This window comes from Myotis myotis, unplaced genomic scaffold (assembly GCF_014108235.1).
Source record: "Myotis myotis isolate mMyoMyo1 unplaced genomic scaffold, mMyoMyo1.p scaffold_m19_p_2, whole genome shotgun sequence".
NCBI classification, from domain to species: Eukaryota; Metazoa; Chordata; class Mammalia; order Chiroptera; family Vespertilionidae; genus Myotis; species Myotis myotis.
In genome coordinates, this window is record NW_023416324.1 from 201094528 (window position 1) to 201116575 (window position 22048).

At 38.5% G+C, this 22048-nt stretch overlaps 1 protein-coding gene across 1 annotated transcript in view; it reads right to left on the reverse strand.

The window, feature by feature from the left end:
• The window catches only part of TMPRSS15 (transmembrane serine protease 15), a 103863-nt gene that overhangs the window by 13567 nt on the left and 68248 nt on the right, over window positions 1-22048 (reverse strand). Inside the window, exons 17-21 of the mRNA XM_036352518.1 lie at window positions 16956-17066; window positions 16007-16139; window positions 5314-5409; window positions 681-730; window positions 342-516 (exon numbers count right to left, since the gene is read on the reverse strand). Coding sequence (XP_036208411.1) covers window positions 342-516; window positions 681-730; window positions 5314-5409; window positions 16007-16139; window positions 16956-17066 — 565 coding nt within the window. The remainder of the gene's footprint in view (window positions 1-341; window positions 517-680; window positions 731-5313; window positions 5410-16006; window positions 16140-16955; window positions 17067-22048) is intronic.

Genomic DNA, 22048 nt, shown 5'->3' on the forward strand with positions numbered 1-22048 from the left:
ATGCTAACAATTTGCTGACAATAAATATTGGTCTAATTGAATGATAACAGTACAATTTATACACTACATACTGATTTAATACCTTTAAAATCCTTACTTTTCAATTATTATGGATGTAGGAAACATAATACTTGATGCCAATATATAACGAAGAATGATTTTTTAATCGAACTTTCTTTTATACATGATTATAATGGGAGAATGATTGGAAAGTTTATAATGTCATAGACAGCGGGAAGAGTTCCCTCATGAGATGGATTTGTGAGGCTACATGAGATGGGATGCACAGTGTCTGCTGTGGTCATCCCACTTGAGAAGAGACACTCTAATGCCACACTCACCCATATACGCAGTGGGCTGCAGATACCAGCCAGTCGTTGCTGACGAGAGAAGCACCACAGAGCAGTTTGCCGTTATACGAGAGAGCAGTGAGCCATGGCCAGGCTCCTTCGTTGGCGTTATTTCCTCCAACAATCTTCTGGCTGACTTCTTGAGCCACCATCTTTTCCCCGCATGCTGTTAAAATAATTGAAGAAAGAGCATCTGTTGTATTTTGGTGGATTTCCTCTGGTCATGAAAATTGAGTGGCTCACTACAAACTAACTTCAGGTGACACACCAACTCTATTCAGAATTTTAAATGAAGGCTTAAAAGGAAAACATGACAATGTATTTACTTACGTTTATGGTTACACTGTAACAGAATCAGTGAATCCTGTAGACACTGTGTACTGCAATAGAAGCATAATTATATTTCAGAAATTATGCAGCTAACATTTTGAAGCATAATATAGTGTAGGCTGTCCTTTTATTAGTTAAATTAATTTTTAAATGTAAGAATCCTATATGAAATGTAAGGAGGCTGAAATACAAAGCAGAAAATTCTCAGTTTAAAGTCCAGTGGAATTGAGTTTGCGTCCTTTACCACTTACACTTCATGATTTGGGTAAGTTGCTCAATATCCCTGAGACTTCCTTTTGTCATCCATAAAATGGGGACAATGTACTTACTTTATTGGAATTTTCTGAGAAGTAAAAATTATTTTACATTATTGTGCCTTAAACACAACGAACACTCAATAAATGACAGTTATTCTTTGTTTGCTTGAACCAACTTTGGATTTCATTACTCTGTAAGACAGAATATGCCTGCATATTCCTATCAGACAACTAGTCAGTGCCTCACACTATGTGTGAGAATCTGAACTTTATTCAGGGAATTTGAAGATGAATTAATCACAGGTCCTGCTTTCAAGAGAGGTAAACATACAAATAGCAAATATAAAATAAAGTCCATTCATAAATATTTTAAAAACTCACTACCTGCCCAGTGTGGTTCAGTGATTGAGTGTCAACCTATGAACAAGGAGGTCACAGTTTGATTCCCAGTCAGGTCACATGCCCAGGTTGCAGGCTTGATCCCCAGTTTGGGGTGTGCAGGAGGCAGCCAATCAATGGTTCTCTCTCATCATTGACGTTCCTATCTCTCTCTCCCTCTCCTTTCCTCTCTGAAATCAATAAAAATACATTAAAAAAAAAATAAAACTCACTACCCGTTTAAATATTTGGATACAACTTTACTTAAAGCCAAGAAAAAGATTTTTTTAAAAATTTGTTATACTTACCAGCCACTAGAGATCAGTCTAATACAAGGAATTAAAGTACTTGCCCCATATTTCCTGATGCAGCCACTGCAGATATTAGTCACATTAAGACACACACATGCACACATTTTAATGATTATATTTAATCATTTTAATGATTTCTATTTATATATTTAACGACACCTATTGTTCATGTTGTTTAGGTCTTGAAAGTTTAGAACAAAACAAAACAGAAAACACACAAATAAGACCCAAGAACCATAGGAGATCATAAATACAGCCAAAGCAAATCAGTGTTTCTGGAAAATTCATAACGTTAATTTGAAACCACATGCATTCATGTGGTCTGATTGACATAACCTTTAGAGTAGAAGAAAACTTCAATGCAAATATAAGGAAATATATTTATATTTTATTAATAAGCAATATGCATGCATGTGGAGCTATCTAGATATAGATATATCAAAACATATTCAGAACTATACAAAGAAGAACCCTCAATTAACTCCGCTTCTGTTATCTACTCGTAGTTGGGAGAGCTGTAATTTCTGAGATGTGTCAAATTTTATCCTAACTCTTTCTGCATCTATAGTACTCATCAGTGAAAATCCATATTCAAACCAGTTCAATCATTCTTAGATATTAGAAAATGCTTAATACTCTGTGGTATGTATAACAATGATGAATTATATTTTTAGTAAGCGCATAAAAGTTTCTAGTTAATAGTTAACCAAAAAATTAAACTGAACCTTACACTTTATTCTCTATGCACTTTGGCTAGTCAAAAATTTCATACACAAACACACACACACATGCAGTGTCAAAGGAGTAGTTGCTTAACCTGTGGTCAGAATGAGCACTGAATCCACTCATTGTCCAGGTATATTTGGAGAGATTGGAGAGAAACAGAATTGCTGTCCTGGCCTTTGGCAGTGGAGTCAGAGCTAGGTTAGCCCTCTGGATAGGAAGAAAGACAATGCCACGATCCTGTGTCTTTCTCTCAGCCCAGTGGGAACCATGCTGTGATATAAATGGATGGGTTTATATCTGTTGTATTGACATGAACTCATTTCTCTCCCAAAATATGCTCAGCAACATGGCCTTTTTTGTTATTGAAAAGCCTTTCTTTTTCCTTCTCCTTTCCAGAACTGCTATTTAAAGCAAGTTGTTGCTTTGGGGATTTTGGAAAATAGCGCAGCAGAGAGAAAAAGTAGAGCACTTTGAAGTCAGACTGAGTTGGGTTAGATTCTCTATGTTGCCTGCAGGCTTTGTGAGCTTGTCCAAGTCAGTTACCAACACCAGACTGCTGTTGCCTCCTCTTTCTAGTGGAACAATATTGCCTATGTAATAGCTTTTACACAGATTGGAAATAACCTCTGCAATATTCCTACCACAGTGTCTGTCACGTGATAGGCATTCAATAAAGTGTTTGATAAGCACTGTGTATCCTGTGTCTGGTACCGAGCTTAGAACCCAGTGTTGATCTATATATATTAAGTCAAAGTTTCTTTGACTTTTAGGACTGCTACAGAAGCGGTCTGAATAATTGGAGGAAGGGGAAGTGCAGTATTGGCAGCTGCATGGATTGTACATTTCCAATTCTATCAGGTCAGGTTGCTGATATCTCATTGAGTGGCCTTTCTCTGTGGTGGGAAGTAGCATCGGAATCTCGCATACACCTCACAATAGGAGGAAAATATGAGGATATAGATTGGTAGATTTTCATATTTGGAAGAATGATCTTCTTTGATATTCTCTTCCTTTCCTCCATTTTTTTTTTTTAAATCACAACCACTAGTGCAAGGGTGTTTTCAAAAACACCAATTTTCTCCCTAACAGGTTTGGCTCAGTGGATAGAGCGTCGGCCTGTGGACTGAAGGGTCCCAGGTTCGATTCTGGTCAAGGGCATGTACCTTGGTTGTGGGCATATCCCCAGTAAGGGGTGTGCAGGAGGCAGCTGATCGATGTTTCTAACTCTCTATCCCTCTCCCTTCCTCTCTGTAAAAAAATCAATAAAATATATCAAAACACCAATTTTCAAAGGGCAATAAATGTAATAAATAAATACATACATAAACTACCTAACTGTATAAACATACATATTTCTGATTTTCACTAGCCCAATATAACATGGCTAATCAAGGAAGGGATTAAGGACCTCTCTGGCTCATGGATGTTTTGAAAGTTTAAAGTTTCTATGTGTGTAAATGGTGTCTCTTTCAAATAACATAAACACACATATACTAGGGACATCAAGGTAAGGTGATACAGGCATTTGATGATATGCATAGAATAATCTAGTTTTTCTCTGAAACATGCATCTAAGTAAGATGACTGGTTTTTTATATTTTGTCCTTTTTGTCATTTTAAATGTCCATAAGATATAAGTAAAAGAAATTCTCAACGTGCAGACTCCTCAAGATCTATTACGGTAATGTAAATTTAGACCTGCCGTATAGAAAGGAAGTCTAGTAGTCTGCTTGCTTCACCCCATGAGACTGATAATCTCAAGGCCCAGCAAACATTCATATAAAACACGCCACTGCAAACTCCTTGGGTATGAAAAATACTCCTTTATCAGTTTGTTACTGGTTGACCTCATAGAAATGGTACCTTTTCATGAATAGCTGAATAATTTTATAATTTCATTTTTCACCATTAAGTTTGTTAAACAAGCTAATGCACCAACCATGACATCCTAAACCCTTGTGTGTAGTGATGGCTTTGCCTTGCAGTTACTTCTTCCCGCCCACAGCTGGCCTTTAATGGAACTGTGAGATTCAGAAGTCAATTTCAACAAAAATTACCAATAATGCTCAGACAGGGGAAATGACATAATCTAAGCTAAAACAGATCTTTGAATATGAAAAGAATGTTGCTTTGTAAAACATTAGTAAAAGCTATAAAAGTGAATCTAATTTTAATGAGCAAGAGAGAATATGTAGGCACAACTAGAAGTCTGGACTTCCTCACTTGTATCCATGTTCTATTTGCTAAGGCAGAGCAAAGATTCCCATGACTTTTTCCTCATTCTCCTCCTTTGATGGTAGCTAGCTTGTGTTGCTCTTTTTAACCTGATCCACGTTGGACCAATTTATCCCAACTCTCACAATTTCTTTTTTTGTTTCTTTGTGTTGTTAATCTTCACCGAAGGATATTTTTCCATTAATTTTTAGAGAGAGTGGAAGGGAGGGGAGAGACACAGAGAGAGAAACATCGATGTAAGGGAGACACATCGATTGGTTGCCTCCTGCACATGCCCCAATCAGGGCCAGGGATCGGGCCTGCAACTGGGGTACATGCCCTTGACTGAAATCAAGCCCCAGACCCTTCATTCGGCAGGCCCACACTCTATCCACTGAGCAAAACCGGCTAGGGCTCACAATTTCTTTCAATAGGACTTATTGTTTATGGATCTGAGAGTAGGGATGAAAAGGACATGCAACTGGAACCTCCTGGATCACTGTCAGTGCTAAACAATTTCATATACAATATCTTGTTTGACTGTCTTACCATTTCTATGGGGTTTAGGCAATGTTATCAGATAGGACCAGTTAGAGATTATTTGAGATTACCTGAAGAATAAAAAAGATAAAGAACTTCCAAGATTATGTGGCTAGTATGTGGTGGAATTAAAATCTGATTGACTTTGAAATCTATCATCTTTTCAGTCCATGTGCAACTTGTTCAAGAACAGATTTTGGGACCCACCTTGGTGTGAGTATTAAGCTGCCATTAGATGCTGTGTTTAGTTTTACAAATGGTCCACCTCCAGTAGAGAAGACTGGGATTGATGAATTTCCACTCCTAGGGAAAACACACATAGAGACAAAACAAAGCACAAATAAAAAACCCCACAAACAGTGGATACTGAAAGAAATGATGGAATTCCATACATATAAATGAACATTTTAATATAAAACTTCAAATGTTTTGCTATCTAAAAGATGGCACAAATTAATAGAATTACCATAATGATGTAGGTATAATTTTTGCTTAATACCTCAAGTTCTTGTTTGCATGCTTATATATTACTTAAAGTTAAAATTTGTGTATATATAACTTGGGCATCTGATTTTTGACTCCTTTATATTGACTTATTTATATTGTCCAATAGTTTTCCCTAATGATCAATTTAATGACAACTTCACAGATTTTGTTGCATCATATTGTTGCATAATTCAACCTTTAAAAAATGCATGTTGCCAAAGAACAGTCTAGAAAAAGAAAATCTTTTGTGCTTATCATTCCCTTCAATTCAAAGCCTCACAAGCCCTAATGTAAAGCCATCAGTTATGTGTTGCTCTGAAAAAGACAGTATGTAGCCTGGACTTCCAGATGTCACCTGGTGAGCCGGAATGGGATGTGACAGAAGTAATTAAATGAAAATCTTTTACATCCCTGCTCTCAACTGTGAGTTTTAATTGAAGATTTCTCTCAATTATTCTGACTTTCTTCTGGAAGCTCAGCCGGAGATGCTCAGCTTCTCAACTCCTAATCTTGTTTCTGCCCTTTATTTACTTTAGATTTTAGTTTTCATATAAAACTATGCCTTTGGGGTGGAAACTAATTCCTGCTGTCTACTGGTTAACATGGAGATGATGCAGTTGGGTAGCATGATGGGCTCACCCATTGCCTTTTCAAAAGAAGGTTCAATGTCTTCCACAGACTAAGCCAACACTCACCCTTTTTTATCTGTGCAGGGAATTTCCAAGAATACTCATTGATGTTATGACCAATAAGAGGAGAAAACCTCAGTAGAGGATATTTCCTCTCTTTTTCAAGGGAGACAATGCCTTAAAGAAACAGGTGTATTTGTCCTGTACCATTGATTCACTGACCAGAGAACTGGAACAATAGAGTCTATATGTAATGCCTCAGAATTTAGTATCTTGTACTTTTTTATTTTTTCATCTGAAATATTGGATTTTATTTTATTGCAGATTTTAACAAGGTTTTAAAATGATTGATTAGGACTGTAATTAATAGTGAAAGATTGATTTAATGATTAGTAATTAGTGGGTAAGACACTTGAGCTTCGACTCAGATTATGGGCTTAAAACCCTGGCCCTACCAGGAGTACAATTGGACAAATTCTCAATCAGTAGGTTCTTTTGTTACCTCATCTTTACAATGGAGATACAATGATCATTTTAACCTTCTAGGGTTGTTGTGAAGATTAAATAACATGAGACAGGAAGCCCTTAGCATACAAAGTGCTCAGTAAGTGGTTTTGGATATTATTATTTGATTATATTATACTAGAGGCCTGGTGCACGAAAGTTGTTTACAGGGTGGGGGGGTCCCTCAGCCCAGCCTGCACCCTCTTGCAGTCTGGGAGCCCTCAGGGGATGTCTGACTGATGGCCCCGGGGGAACGGGCCTAAGTGGGCAGTCTGACATCCTTAGCACTGCTGCGAAGGCAGGAGAGGCTCCTGCCACTGCCCCTGCACTCGCCGGCCGTGAACCCAGCTTCTGCCTCAGCAGTGCTCCCCCTGTGGGAGCATACTGACCGCCAGGGGGCAGCTCCTGCCTTGAGCCTCTGCCCCCTCATGGTCAGTGCACATCATAGCGACCAGTTGTTCTGCCATTTGGTTGATTTTCATATTAGCCTTTTAATATATAGGATTTTGGATATTTTGTTATTAGGATAAACCCACTGCAAAGATGTGGATTTAAGATGCTTCTATTATCTCCAGCTGATTTTATTCTATCCCTTGGCTATCTCTTTTGAGACAGACCCTGGGGGGGGGAGGGGATGGGGGGCGCGGGGCGGGGAGATGCATTAATTTCTCTAAAACAAAATCTGGACAAATTTAAATTGGAAAAAACATTGAAAATTTATTTAGAAATCAGTTTTTATCTAGCATCTATTTATTACACACCTACCATTAGCATTGCCCTATGATGGAACTGACGAGTATATATTTACTATAAGCTTATTACAGATAAAGGAAGACTAGAGACAAAACCTTAAGAATAAAGAACATAGTAAATTAAGAATGTATTTAAAGAATAAAGAATTTAGTAAATACTAATTATTCTGCCCTGGTGTGCTCAAATACTGATCCTTAGGGATGTTTTCACTATCTGGTTGAGAAAAATAGAGATTACAAATGCACATGAAAACACACACACACACACACACACACACTTACACACTATCTTATATTCTGAGATTGTCCTTTCTACATTTTTATTCTCAAACTTTCCATGAGAAAATAAACTGAAGTGAATGTTACAGATATGTTGTTTGGGGTTATTTGGGATAATTAGACAAAACCTTCTTTTAGAAAAAACAACAAAGTAATCACATAATTATTTGCAGGAAATATTGATATCAGCAACCTAGGAGTAGAGTATACAGTCTATCAGTTCATGTGAACATTTTCTGGAGTCAGTGCTGTGTGTCAAAACTGGGAAATTAATTTGAGACAGACCACCTGCATTTGAAATCTTGCCAAGGTGAACTCATCCTTTTTTTTGGGCTGAACACAATTTATTCCAGTTTCTATTCACAGTAAACAGAACATAAGTGGCAAAAAGTTTTTTTTTTAATAACTTATTTTTTTTATTTTAAGAAATAATGGAGTCCTAGCTGGTTTGACAGAGTGTCGGCCTGTGGACTGAAAGGGTCCCATGTTCGATTCCGGTCAAGGGACATGCCTGGGTTATGAGCTTGATCCCTAGTAGGGGACCTTCAGAGGCAACCAATCAATGACTCTCTCTCATCATTGTTGTTTCTATCTCTCCCTCTCCCTTCGTCTCTGAAATCAATAAAAATATATTTTTAAAAAAAGAAATAATGGAAATAGTAAACATACATTTAAAATATGCTTGGCAAAATAAAAGGTTAGCAATTTTGTGCGGTCACTCTTTGAAAAACAAAATCTCAGAACTAAAAACTTAAACTGTTAAGAAAGAATACGTTATATTAAGTTCTGCGAATATTAAACATGCAACTAAATCCCTGACTCAGTTTCTTTTTCTTGCAAGGAAATTAGTTGTTAATTATCAGAGAGCCACTCTGTCCAGATTACAACTAGAGGTGGCATATTTTAAATCCTGAAAACGGGTCCAGCTCTGCAGATTCAGATAACTCTATCACATATTTGCATAGCTCCTGGAAATCAGGAGTTTGGTATCACATAGAAAAGCCCAGATAGCACTGCCTTTTTGACATGCTAATGCCTCCTGACTACCTACTTCTAAATCTTTATTTCCATTTTTATAGGCTGTGCACCCTCACAGAGCTCCCTGGCTTCAGAGAAACCTTATTCTATATGAGTCAAAAAGCACACAGATGCAACTCATTATTATTATTTTTGAGGTTGTATCCTGAGTATATAAAAATGCTTATACTCATGGGTGAATTCTAGAGAGAGAGAGAGAAGGATACACCAAGGCGTCCTGCACAGCATTAAATCTGCCTTTCTTCTCAGGCCCTGCTTAGGTTTCGCTCTTTGTCTCGCCCCCAGACTGTTCGCTGTGATAAGCATTCCTCCCTAAAGCAGGAGCTTAGGTGGGGATGTGTGAAGCTTTGGGACACATTAAAGCTAAAAAGAATAACCGATGCTGTGAAAGCAGCAGCCCGGCACTGGAGCTCATTTCACACTCCCAAAAGGTTTAAGTAATGAACTGAGCCAGGTGGGATGAGGCTGAAAAGGGTTTTTTAAAGAGAAGAATGGACGCTCCTTTTCAGATTGGAGGGAAAGAATGAGGATTGATTTGGCAGGGCAGAAGGTAGGGGAGAGCATTTTAACAGGCTAGGGATCAGTGAATTAAAAGGATTTAAGGCAAAGGGTGGCGAAGCCTCCCCTTAAGCACCAGACACATTTCAACTACAATCGCTTGTTCATTTGCCACATTGCAACACGCCTAGCACTCCCCCGGCACCGTGATAGCTTTTAGCCAACAGGTAAGCTTGATTAATTTTAGATTTTCGGACCTCGACTCTTAAAATTCTGTGGCACACAGAAGGAAAGAAATGCCAAGAGAAGAAATGATCTCCACCACTTAATTAATTTCCTCCTTTGTGCAACCGACTGCTAGGTAGGAAGTTAGACTTGAGTGGCTGGGGTGAGGCCGGTCCTGGGTGCCCTGAACAGGGGACAGACCAACATTGCCTTCAGACCGCCTGTCTATGTGGGGCCCAGCAGATCACCAGCAGGCAGGTTCTTTGAGCAAGCTCAGAGGAAAACGGCATGATCTCAATGTGACTGTACTAGGATCCTGGACTAATTATAATAAATTTGCATTTTGGTTTTGACCCCCGCTCCCTGTGTTTTTTTTCTTCTTCTGTATGCATTATGGATAAGGGCATGGCCAGAAGAAAGATAGTTTCTGTCAATCATCCTTGAATGCAAATGTAAGTCTCCACCCAGACAATCCCTCTTTTAAGTGCAGCGGTTGGGGCCATGCACTCTTTCTCTACTGGTCCTTCCTCTCCTCGTTCGGAATGTATCTTCAACAAACCCCATTTTGCTTTACTTTCATTTTCATTGACCTTAAAATCTCTTGTACATCGATGAAAAGAACCGAGGTCCCAGTTGGTCCAATGGGTAACGCTACTGTATGGAGAACAAGCGAGAGATTGACGGGTCAGTCTGTAGCTGCTCTCTGTTATCTTACAGAGGGAATGGTTTTGGGAAGGAAACAAACTTGGCATCTCCTACCAAAACTATGGCTGAAGGGGAGACAGTCAGAAACAGGATCTATGGACAACATCTTGGACAATTTGACCTTAATTCATTTTTTGGGAGCCCAGGGTAGGCTGCCCCAAGATATTCTACAAAGGAATACGGACTATTTAGAACTAAAATCACCAGAGAAACAGCAAGAGCAAGAAGAGCTCTCTGACTCTCCTCTGTCCCCCTAAAAGCAGGAAATAAATCTCCATGATAGATGCCCTCCCTTTGGAAGGGCTGAGAGACAACCTTGTCACAAGAGTTATACCATCCAGAGTTGGAAAGCCTGTGTAAACAAACGCCTTTACTGATTTACTACCCAAGCCCAAACTTCGTTTAGATTCCTCTCTAAGGAATATTCAAACCTGCGTAGATTCCTTTCTAATGAGCACCAACTTTCTTTGTCTTGTCAGTTTCTCACAAATTTATTGTCTAAAAAGTATAGGAAGGTGCCTGGTTTCCTCACTTCTTCAAGCCTCATTTTATGATCTGGGCATCATATTGTGCACAAGTATTAAATTGTTTGTTTTTTCTTCTGTTAATCCAGCCTTGTGTCAATTCTATTATTTTATAACCAGTCCAGCCAGAAGAACTAAAGGAGGGGAGAGTGGGTGAATTCTCTCCTGCTCTCCAACAATTTGTAACATTGTTTTCTCAGCTGGCATTGGAGTTCATTGTTGAATAACAGGCATACAACATACACCTCCACATTTACGGTGAAGTTTTCTCAGTGCATATATTTCTTTCAATGTGTTACTATTTTATAAGGACATCGATGCAACATTTCCTTTAGAATTTAGTGTCAGGAGAAACCTGTCTTCCCTATGGAACTGGTGGCATGTGTGTTATCTCAGAATTAAAGTCACGTGACTTTTAATGTTTTCCTTTTTGCGTGGGTTTCCAGAAATCTCAGACACAAATATTAGTAATTATGCCAACCTTGAATGTTTTATAGATTTGCCTCTTTTTTCCTTGGACATTATTTTCACCCAACACTCTGTTAATCTTACTGCAAATATTTTTCTATAAATCACTCCCCTTTCTTTTGAAAAGATAATGTTTTCCTTTAAAAGAAAAAGGAAGGGAATGGAAGGAAATAAGAGAGAAAAGGAGGAAGTGAATAAGAAAACAAGGAAGGGAGCAAAAATAAAGAAGAAAAATAAAAAAAGAGAAAGAAGAAAAACATTGAAAGAAAGTAGGAAGAAAATACATTAGATTTTATTAGTTTTAATCAAAATTGCTCCTGGTTTCAGAAATACAGCACTATTTAAAAGCTGAACAGTTGGAATTACTTTTTTTTAGAAGGAAAAGTGACTTCTAGTTTTTAATGGCTTAGCAAGGCAAATCAATTGCATAGTTCATTCACTGGGTAAGCGACAGGTAGAGTGCTTCAGTAAGAACTACAGTTATCACCTTAACAATCACCACTCAAGTTTCTTGAACATTTATTCTTGCATCAGTATAAAATGTTTTCATTCATGCTTTGATCAGAGTCATGAAAATGTTGTTCAAGGTACTTTTTACTTATGCATGCTATAAATGGCAGGGAATGGAAATGTTTCATTTTGAAAAGGGAAGGCTGATGAAATCTGCCTCATACGATTTACTAGAATCTTTGGGGAATTGCATTTTGTAGCCTATCTGCATAAATAATCTTGAGAGACCACGGTGCCTTTTTAATAAATTGACTGCTAAATTACTTTCCAGGGCACCAAACACATCATTTTAAACTCACTGAGTTGCCAGTCCAGACAAATTCTCATTAAGGCTATAACTTTCTTTCAATTACCAGGGCACTATAGAGACTATTTAATAGGTGCAGGCCCGAAGATTAAAGTCTTCATAGAGATTACCTGACTCATTTCTGAAGAAAGCGAGTGTCTGACCTTCACCAAAAACATTGCATCAAAGGCAGTGGGATGTACTGCTTGCTTTACACACACTAAAAAAAAATCTAGTTCTCTGTCCCTGTCTCCAGATGGAAGGAGTGTGATTCATAGGAAATGAGGTCAGTGAACTAGAGAGGAAAATCTGGCTGGGGAAAACATGTAAATAGACAGTGCACAGTGTGTGGAATTGGCTGTCAGTCACTCAGCCCTGGCCATTTTCTAGGAGGCCTTTCCTGACATTCACAAATTGAGCAGGTTCTCCTAGAGCACACCGACGTTATCACATTATATTGTAATGATGTATTTATGTGTCTATTCCTACCACATTTGAAGCAGAAATAATGTCTTATTCATCCATGGGACAGACACGGTATCATTGCTAATGCTTAGATTTCCAATCAGGGAGGAATCAACATGATATATTTATTTTAGCAACTGTTAAAAAGTAATAAAATATATGTTTCTTAATCCCCTATATCCTCCAGGAAACTAGTTAAGATTCGAAAACCACAGTAGGAAAAACTCTTACGTTTATAATCATACTAGAGGCCCGGTGCACAAAAATTTGTGCACTCGGGGGGGGGGGGGGGAGAGGGAGGTCCCTCAGCCCGGCCTGTGCCCTCTCGCAGTCTGGGACCCCTCGGGAGATAACGACCTGCTGGCTTAGGCCTGCTCCCGGGTGGCAGAAGGCAGGCCCAATCTCCAGGTGCAGCCCCTGGTCGGGCTCAGAGCAGGGCCGATTGGGGAGTTGGGGCGCCACCCCCTGTCATGCACAGAGGAGGGCGGATTGGGAGGTTGCAATGCCACCCTCAGTCACGCTCAGGGAAGGGCTGATTGGGGGGTTGGGGCACCGCCCCCTGTCACACTCAAGGCAGGGTCGATGGGGAGGTTGCGGCACCACCCCCTGTCACGCACAGAGCAGGGCCGATCAGGGGGTTGAGGAGCTCCCCCCTGTCACTCACAGAGTAGGGCCGATAGGGGAGTTGGGGCACTGCCCCCTGTCACCCACAGGGGGTTGGGGCACCGCCACTCTCACACTCAGGGCAGGGTTGCGGCACCACCCCCTGTCACGCACAGAGCAGGGCCGATCAGGGGGTTGAGGAGCTCCCCCCTGTCACTCACAGAGTAGGGCCGATAGGGGAGTTGGGGCACTGCCCCCTGTCACCCACCGATCAGGGGGTTGGGGCACCGCCACTCTCACACTCAGGGCAGGGCCGATGGGGAGGTTATGGCTCTACCCCGTCACACACAGAGCAGGGCCCTTGGGGGGGGGGGGTTTGGGGCGCCACACCCTGTCACACACAGAGCCACAGGGCAATCAGAGGGTTGGGGAGCTCCCCCCTATCAGGCACAGAGCAGGGCTGATCAGGAAGTTGGGGTGCCTTCTCCTGTCACGAACAGAGCAGGGTGGATAGGGAGGTTGTGGCTTCGCCCCCTGTCACACACAGAGCCACAGGGCGATCAGGGGGTTTGGGCCCTGCCCCCTGTCACGCTGATCCCAGTGCCGGGAGGCCTCGCGGCTCTGCTGATCATGGTGCTGGGAGGCATATTACCCTTTTACTATATAGGATAGAGGCCTGGTGCACGGGTGGGGGCAGGCTGGTTTGCCCTGAAGGGTGTCCTGGATCAGGGTGGGGGTCCCCACTGGGGTGCCTGGCCAGTCTGGGTGAGGGGCTGAGGGCTGTTTTCAGGCTGGCGGGTGACTGAAGCTCCCAACTGCTCCTTTTTTTCTTTTCTTTTTAATTCTGGGCCAGCTTTAGCTCTGGCTCCAGCTCTGAGGCCTCTGCTGCTGAAAGCAGGTATCTGGTTTGTTTGCATTCTATAATCGAAACACTGTATCAACTCCAGCTCTCAGATCCCGGCGGGCTGTAAGCAGGTTTCTGGGGTTTTGTTTAGCTTCTAGATTTGTAACAATGTTTCAAACTGCAAGCTCAGAGGCCAGCAAGGCAGGCGGGGTACGTTGGAGTCCTCCGTCACTGAAGCAAGCAAGGCTCATGTTCGCTTCCAGCTGCCTGGCTGCCGGCCACCATCTTGGCTGGCAGTTAATTTGCATATCTCGCTGATTAGCCAATGGGAAGGGTAGCGGATGTACGCTAATTACCATGTTTCTCTTTTTTTAGATAGGATAGGGATGCTTAGAAAGGTGGTGAATTGGATCACAAGCCCGTGTGTGGTGAAAGCCCATTGTACATATCATGTGGATTCATCAGCTGTGGAAATGAGGTCAAGTTACCAATCTCCTCAGGCTACTCTACTAAGTTCCTGGGTCTGTAAAACAGCTCCTCAGCATTATTGGAGACTCTAAGTAGTGGAAGCAAATGACTTCCTAGGGCCTCACCAGTGTGAACTCACCACTGAACTGAAATCAACATTAAAGATGGAACCTGGAATCAATACCATTTACCCAGTGCCTTGCTTAAAGTGAGAATAAGAAAAACACCTGTCAGTTTTGGTGTTTGGTTGACTCTTCATCAAAAAACCATCATTTCCCTGTAACTCACTTGCCTTCAAGACTCTATATGTCTCAAAGCCCCCCATGTTGAAAGGGTTTTTGTTAGAATACAAGGTACAATGTATAACAAAAAGGATAATATATACAAAGTGCAGGAAGATTTCAACTAATAGGTACAAACCAAACTGATAATTATTTACATAATGGATGATGACACTCATTTCCTCCTCTTGATAGAGACTGACTTTCTATTGAGCCTGACATCACTTGAAAGATGCTTGGAGTTGGGGAGTTCCCATTCTAAAGGACCAGCACTGTAGGAGGTAAAGGGAGTTGGTAGCTTTCAATCCAAGTGTAAAAAGTTATGGAGCATTTCTGGCACTCTGACTGGAGCCTCGACACATTTTCCTGTTGTAAAATATGTCTACTAGGATGTGGTTGCTAGGCACTTGACAATAATATACAGTATAATTCTCCCAGTCTACTGTAGATTAGCCATTATGGGTTACACGAAGACCTTACCATTATAACTGATGGTATTTCTAGTGGAAAATATGTTTTGGGTTAAAAAAATAAACATTTGAAAATAAATTTTAAAAAATATGTGTTGTATAGCATGAAGACTATTATATGGCTTATTAATCCATTAGAAAGAAGGGCCCCTTATGAGGAAAGCAATCAATTATATTTTTTATGAATTAGGAAAAGCTGAGATAATTGCCAATTGCTGAGGGTATTTGTAGATGTGGACTGAAACTATATCTCTTTGTAACTTTATATAATCTTTTAGAACAAATTAGAAAACCATTCTCCAGTTCAGGGCAGAAAAAAAATGACATAATTGGACAACTTTTGAGATACTTTTGACATACTTTTTGGGAAAGTCTTAAACTTTTACATATCTTTTCTCATAACAATTACACTGCTACAAATTTTCCAAAACAACAACAAAAGTATTGTAAACATGTTACAAAGATATAGGAAAAGTATGTTCTCTGCATGCTTGTAATTAGTTATATCTATTGTGATATAATAAAATGAAATATTTAATTTCTTTAAAATAATAATCTATAGAATATATTTAATGATATCAGAAATATGCATGTATAAGTAGGCTATAAAGCAGAACATAATGTATTACTTTGCATGATTTTATAATCTTTCTACATACTTATATTTATGTCATATTTATAGAAAAGCTATCAATAGTGGAATACATTTTGAAAATGGGGTAATCGAGATCTTTTTCTCCCTTTTGCTCATGTGTACTTTCTAAATTCATAAATTCCATACATTTTAAGTATCTTAATAAACCCAGTTTGATACCAAATCAAAAGTCTGAGAATCTCAAAAAGAGAGCTGAGTAGAATTACTTACCCTAGTCCCAGCAGCTGACAAACATCATTTGAAATCTGTGTGGTCCAGTTCTCAGCACAAGCTATATGCCATGTGCTCTGGATCCTGAACTGCACCAAACCATTGTTGCTCAGCGTGCCATTGAGGAGACGTACTAAAGAGATTAGACACAGGGTCATTTTGACCTAAGTGGATAAAAGTAAATGATGGATTCTGAACTAAATGTGCAATGTTCTTAATATTTAGAGTTTAGAGATTGGTTGTAATTTTTCTTAAGAGCATGTTGAAATGCCCAAGTTGAAAATACAGATTTGGTGGACTTAATTTTCCTCTTTATATAACAGTTTTCTCATGGCTGACATAGAGCTAATTCTTCTATGTTAAGATTGTTTTACTGCACTTAGTTACAGTGCATGGCACAGAATAAGTAGCATTCAATATTTGCTGAGAAACCAAAGGAAGACATAATAAAAGTAGCCATTACTCATGATATTATAGAGATTTGGAGTGGGGCTGGGCTCACTTAGACTCAATGCAGGAATAGTAGGTTATGAAGAAACAGGGATGAAAGAACCATGTCTAAGAAAATCAGTTATAAGTAAAGATGAGGGTGCCTCTATGTATAGGCAATGCTCAGCGTATGATCTTCAATAGGAGTGGTGCTCAAGTGCCTGGTGTGGGCTATTGTCTCTCCGTGGTATTTTATGCTTTCTCCCTAAATACGGGTTGTCTCTGACTTAGTTATTAAGTGTAGTAAATTTAAACAAAAAATAAATAATTGGGGCCTGCATTTTAACTTTTCTCTTACCTAGAGTGGGAACAGAGGTGCTATCATTGGACGATGTCCATATACCGAAGCATTAAAACATGTCGTAAGAAACACATTCATAATCTTCCTTTCACATTTGTAGAACCCAAATTTAGAGGCTAAAGTGATAAAAGTATTTTCCTAAAAGTAAAGCATACATACCACAGTGTGCTTCATCAGAGCCGTCCTGACAGTGTGGAAGATGGTCACAGAGATTGACCAGTGGAATGCACTCTCCATTCTTACACTGAAAACTGTCTTCCTGGCAGGGCTCTATGGGGAAATAATATTTATTGTATAAGATAAAGCAATGACAAATAGAGGATTGTGGAGTATACACCCCATTTCTGTCCCTTTATTTTTTATTTTTTTAAATATATTTTTATTGATTTTTTACAGAGAGGAAGGGAGAGGGATAGAGAGTTAGAAACATCGATCAGCTGCCTCCTGCACACTCCCCACTGGGGATGTGCCTGCAACCAAGGTACATGACCTTGACTGGAATCGAACCTGGGACCCTTGAGTCCGCTGGCCGACGCTCTATCCACTGAGCCAAACCGGTTAGGGCTGTCCCTTTAATCAAGCCCCTTTAAGCAGCACATGGTTGAGCTAGCTTTTCTATTGAATAAGACTATACACTTAGATGCTCAGAATGTCTCAGAAAGAATAGGGTCAAAGCCAGAGATAGGACTTGAGAAGACTGTGGACAGAACCTTAAGCATCTCCTTGGTGTCAGAGCATGGGTCATGACACACCCCTGCCTCAAAATCTTTGTTAATCTTTCTTCAATAAATTCCTCCATCCCAAAATGAACATATTAACAACAACCATTGGAGTGTTACCCAAGTAGAGAAAGAACTCTTGGCTTCACCGTGAAAATGATACCTCCAAACCTTTATTTTATAGAAATGTGGATGTTGCCTTTGGGTGGGACCAAAGTTGGACCAGGCTGGAAACTCAAAGTGTAGCCAGATGGGAAAAAGTAGTAAAAAAAGAAATGGGAACTCTGCAATAATGTGAAAGGAATTTGGGGGTTGAACTCCAAATGCAGCGTTAGAGTCATAGAATGTTATCGGCACATGAAGAAATAGGAGAAAAATGAAGAGATTGGACAAGAAGGAACTAAGTAGTTCTGGAGGCTGGCGTTGGTTTCCAGAGTTTGAGTTGTGCAGAAAGACATCTACTGGAAAGATTCATTGTTTGAAAGGAGTGGGTGCTGCTGGAATTGTTTGTTTGGTTTTAAGGAGACAACTGTAATCTGACACAGAGAGAAGGGTTTGCTTCCCTCAAGGTGTTTTTGAATTATGGCTTAGGAGACATAGCTACATGCTGATATCAGGGTGTCTGTGGGGGACCACGTGGGATTTGGAAGGAAGATGGTGGTTGGGTATGGAGGGGCCTAATGCCTCTTTCCCTGCACTGCACATGGACAGGCATGATCAGGAAGCCAGAGCATTTGATAAAAATAAGGAAGAGGGAAACCTGCATTTTAAAAGTTATAAGAGAAAATTAATCATAAACTATTATTTTGATTTTGAGACACAATTTAAGTGAAAATGGTTTCAAAGCTAAATTGTACTAATCTCCACAGACTTTCTCAATTTATGACAACCAAACGTAACAACACTTGAAAAGAAAGAATCATTTGTGTGGCTTTAGAATCTAGGTTGAAGCCCCAAATCTGAGAGCACTGGTAATACTAATGCGCTCTAATAAAGAGAGTTACTATAGTTATAGTATACTTACTAAAAAAACACACACAAAAACCAAAAAACTGGTTCAGCAACTATCAGTACCCATCATCTATTTCAAGTTATTTTAGAAAAATGATTAGAGTTTCTTTTTCTAAAAAATAGTATACATATAATTATTGAGGAGGAGCACTTGCAAGTGGGAGAGGGGGATATGGTGCCATTCAGCACAGCAGGTGAGGGGTGCTCCAACACAACCAAGTTGTATTCATTGAGCATTCAATGTATTCATATTAATATACTAAATACATTTTATTTGAAGTTGAACGGTGGTTAAACCATGGGCTTAGTAATCATATGACCTTTGTTTGATCTGCAATTTAGCCACTTCCTTTTTATTTATTTTTGACCTGGAACAAATAAATTAAAATCTTTCTAAGAATCAGTTTCCTTGACTCCAATGAAAACAACTCTTATTTATGTCTTAATTGTATCATGAAAGTAAGTTAAAAAAATAAAATGTATTTAGCATACTAATATGAATACATTGAATACTCAATAAATAACATTCTTAACAGCAAAAATAGTAACATTTAAAAGTCATCCTTTGCATTAATAATTTTGTTAATATTTTTCTTCCAGATGCCAACTGTATTTCTTTCCCCTCCAGATAACCGTATAAACAACAAGAAATCATACCTAATCCATTCCTCTGGGTATCTTACAACAATATTTGGAGCTATTTGCATACCTTATTTTCAACTTTGAAAATTTATGTTTTTTCAACCCAAATCTAAGTTATCTTAATAAAAAAATATTTTAAGGAAGACATGGCCTGGCTGGTTATTTCTACAAATCTTTGCCCTATGAGAGAAGTAGGTTATTTATATCAAATGTAATACTATTAAGGGGGTTCTTGTAAATGTAATTATCAATTTGTTTCATGAACACATATTTTTAACCAGATTAGTGAGATAATAAATGGGTGAAGACAACTAAATATTCTACAGGCAAACATTAATATTTTAGTTAACTTTATATTTTATCTTTCTAGTATTAATTCTCCTTTAGAAAATGGAAGGTTTAAAACTTGGTGTACATGTGTTTATATTTCCATATTCTACTTGAAATCTGTACTTTAATATTTATTATATTTATTTAAAGAGTTGATGGCCTAATTACATATCTATGATCAAATATCTTAATATACTTATAGAATGTTAGTCACCACTAGTTATTTTTAAATTATCTCATTACTTTGTTTTCATAGCTTGCTAAAGTCATTATGTAAAATCATTATGTCTCAATGCCAATAATTTAACATAGATAAACTGATTGATAATTTTACTCTTTTACTAGTATAGTCAAGTTTTACTTAATTGGAAAAATGCATATTTGTTGAATGGAAGTTTAAATATCTGAACTAAAATATGAATAATAACATTTGTAAAGATTTGAAAATTGTAATTGCTTTTTGTGCTCTAGTTAAAGATGTTAAAGGTTATATGCTAGGAGTCTAGAAAAATGAACTTGTTTCTGTAAGAGGAATGCATTGAATGAAAAATTGCTGAATGGGGCAAAATGGTCTATTGTTACTGAACTGACTAGAAGTAATAAATTCTGAGGAGATATCTAAATAAACTCTTTAAAATTTTCTTTACATGCATGAGTTGGATTCTTATTCTTTTCAACAACATATAGCAGTTCAGCTTCATTTAAAAGTCTTTAGTTTGAAAGTTTAATTCTCTGTGGTCTCTGAAATCTTATTTCTGATCGTTTTATACTCATAGTGGTGTGAGAGAGAAAAATACTGCTAAGAAATGAATTTCCCCATATCCTTTTTATGAAATCTCCAGTAACCCTGCCTCATTTAGTCAACATATGCTTCATTTTGGATGAAACTGAATTGATCTCTAAGGCACATGCCCCATAATCTAGAGAGGGCTCTAAACCTTCAATGTAATCAGCTGCCATGTCCACAGTTGCCTGATAAGTACGGCTAAATTCCAAATGAAGACTCTTGATATCAGAAAAGAGCAACAAGGGGACATTTGTGGGAGACCAATCTTAATAAATCTATACTTCATACATTCCAGGTGAATGTAATTGGAAATGTTAAAAATAGGATAAAGGAGATACAAAAACATGTCATCTAATTGTTTGTTTTACATTTCAAATACAGACTTTGGAAGTTGTCCCAAAAATATCTCAGAAGATAAATGAAGCACAAAAATGCTGAACATTTATGATAGCCCTTTTACACTCCCCAAAATGACCAGCCAAGCAGAGCACCAATATAAACAGATATGTGTGCCCAACCCCTCTTTCCATTACCAGCTTGATTATCTTCTGCTGCCAATTCCTTGGCCCTATAATTGCTTTTCAGTTTTTTTGGCGTTAAAAATCTCTCTGGGAGAAGATTGTGCTGATGACAACTCAATCACTCAATTTTCTGCTCCCCAGCAGCATCTGTCCCGTGTCCAGGAGGAATGAGAAAACACATTCCCAGCATACTCACCACACAGCGACGGTCATGGAAGACTCTGCTCTAACTTCAATCAAGGGAATTTTCTCTAAATGATTTACTTCCTAAATGACATCATCATAGCAGCTGAAATCTAGCAAAAGGGCAAACAAATATAACCCACCTCCACACCATAAAATCCGTTCTCTATTTTGTGTTGGAAGCAATAGTTTATTCTCTCTTGGCTTTTATCAAGAATAGAAATTGCTTATATTTTTCAAAATCCTTGGTGGGGTATTTATCTCATTATGCAACTCTGATAAAAACCAGTGGCTGTAATATTTTTAATAGAAGAGATTTATTGCTGTCTGCCTTTTCACTACTTATTCTTTTCCACTTCTTTCTTCCCTTCTCACTTAAAATTTAAAATATAGGTTTAAAGACTAACCATCTCTAAAATTTTGTTTTTAGATGCTTTCTCTGGTGCAGGTGGTGGAATGGCCAATAATCATTTCAATTGTTTGGAGTTCTGAATAAATTTTCTCCCTTTTGGTTGGAAATATTTTTTTATAGTTCAGTTGGTTTGAATGTTCACCTCCATTTCTTTGAAAATATAATACTTCTTTCAAAAGTTCTTTCCATGACATTATTCTTAGAAAAAAGTTGGGAGCCCCTCCCCTCCGGTAGAGTAGGTATTAGGTATTTGCTTCCTCTATTTGAAGATACTTTGCAGAACTGAGCACATAATTCAATATCATTCATATGCCTCTACATTTTTTAATGCAGCAGTTCCTCCTCAAAGACTTAGAAATATCACTCTACTGTTTTTAAGTACTTATCATCAAATCAGCAATATATAAAGCTTGCTTAACTTTTGACTCAAAGTCTTCCTTTTGAAATTTCAAAATTTAAACAAGAAAGTTACAACGCTGACCTGTTTATTATTTTTTACAGCCCACAGTAACATTTTGTGATTTTTACGTCACTTCAATCATATCCAGGATTTATAAAAATTTCCCCCATTATACCTTTCACTGTTAGCTTTGATTGGTTCTTTCCCTTTAGAAATGCCTATTGTTTTCAAATTGTGGCTTTATGTT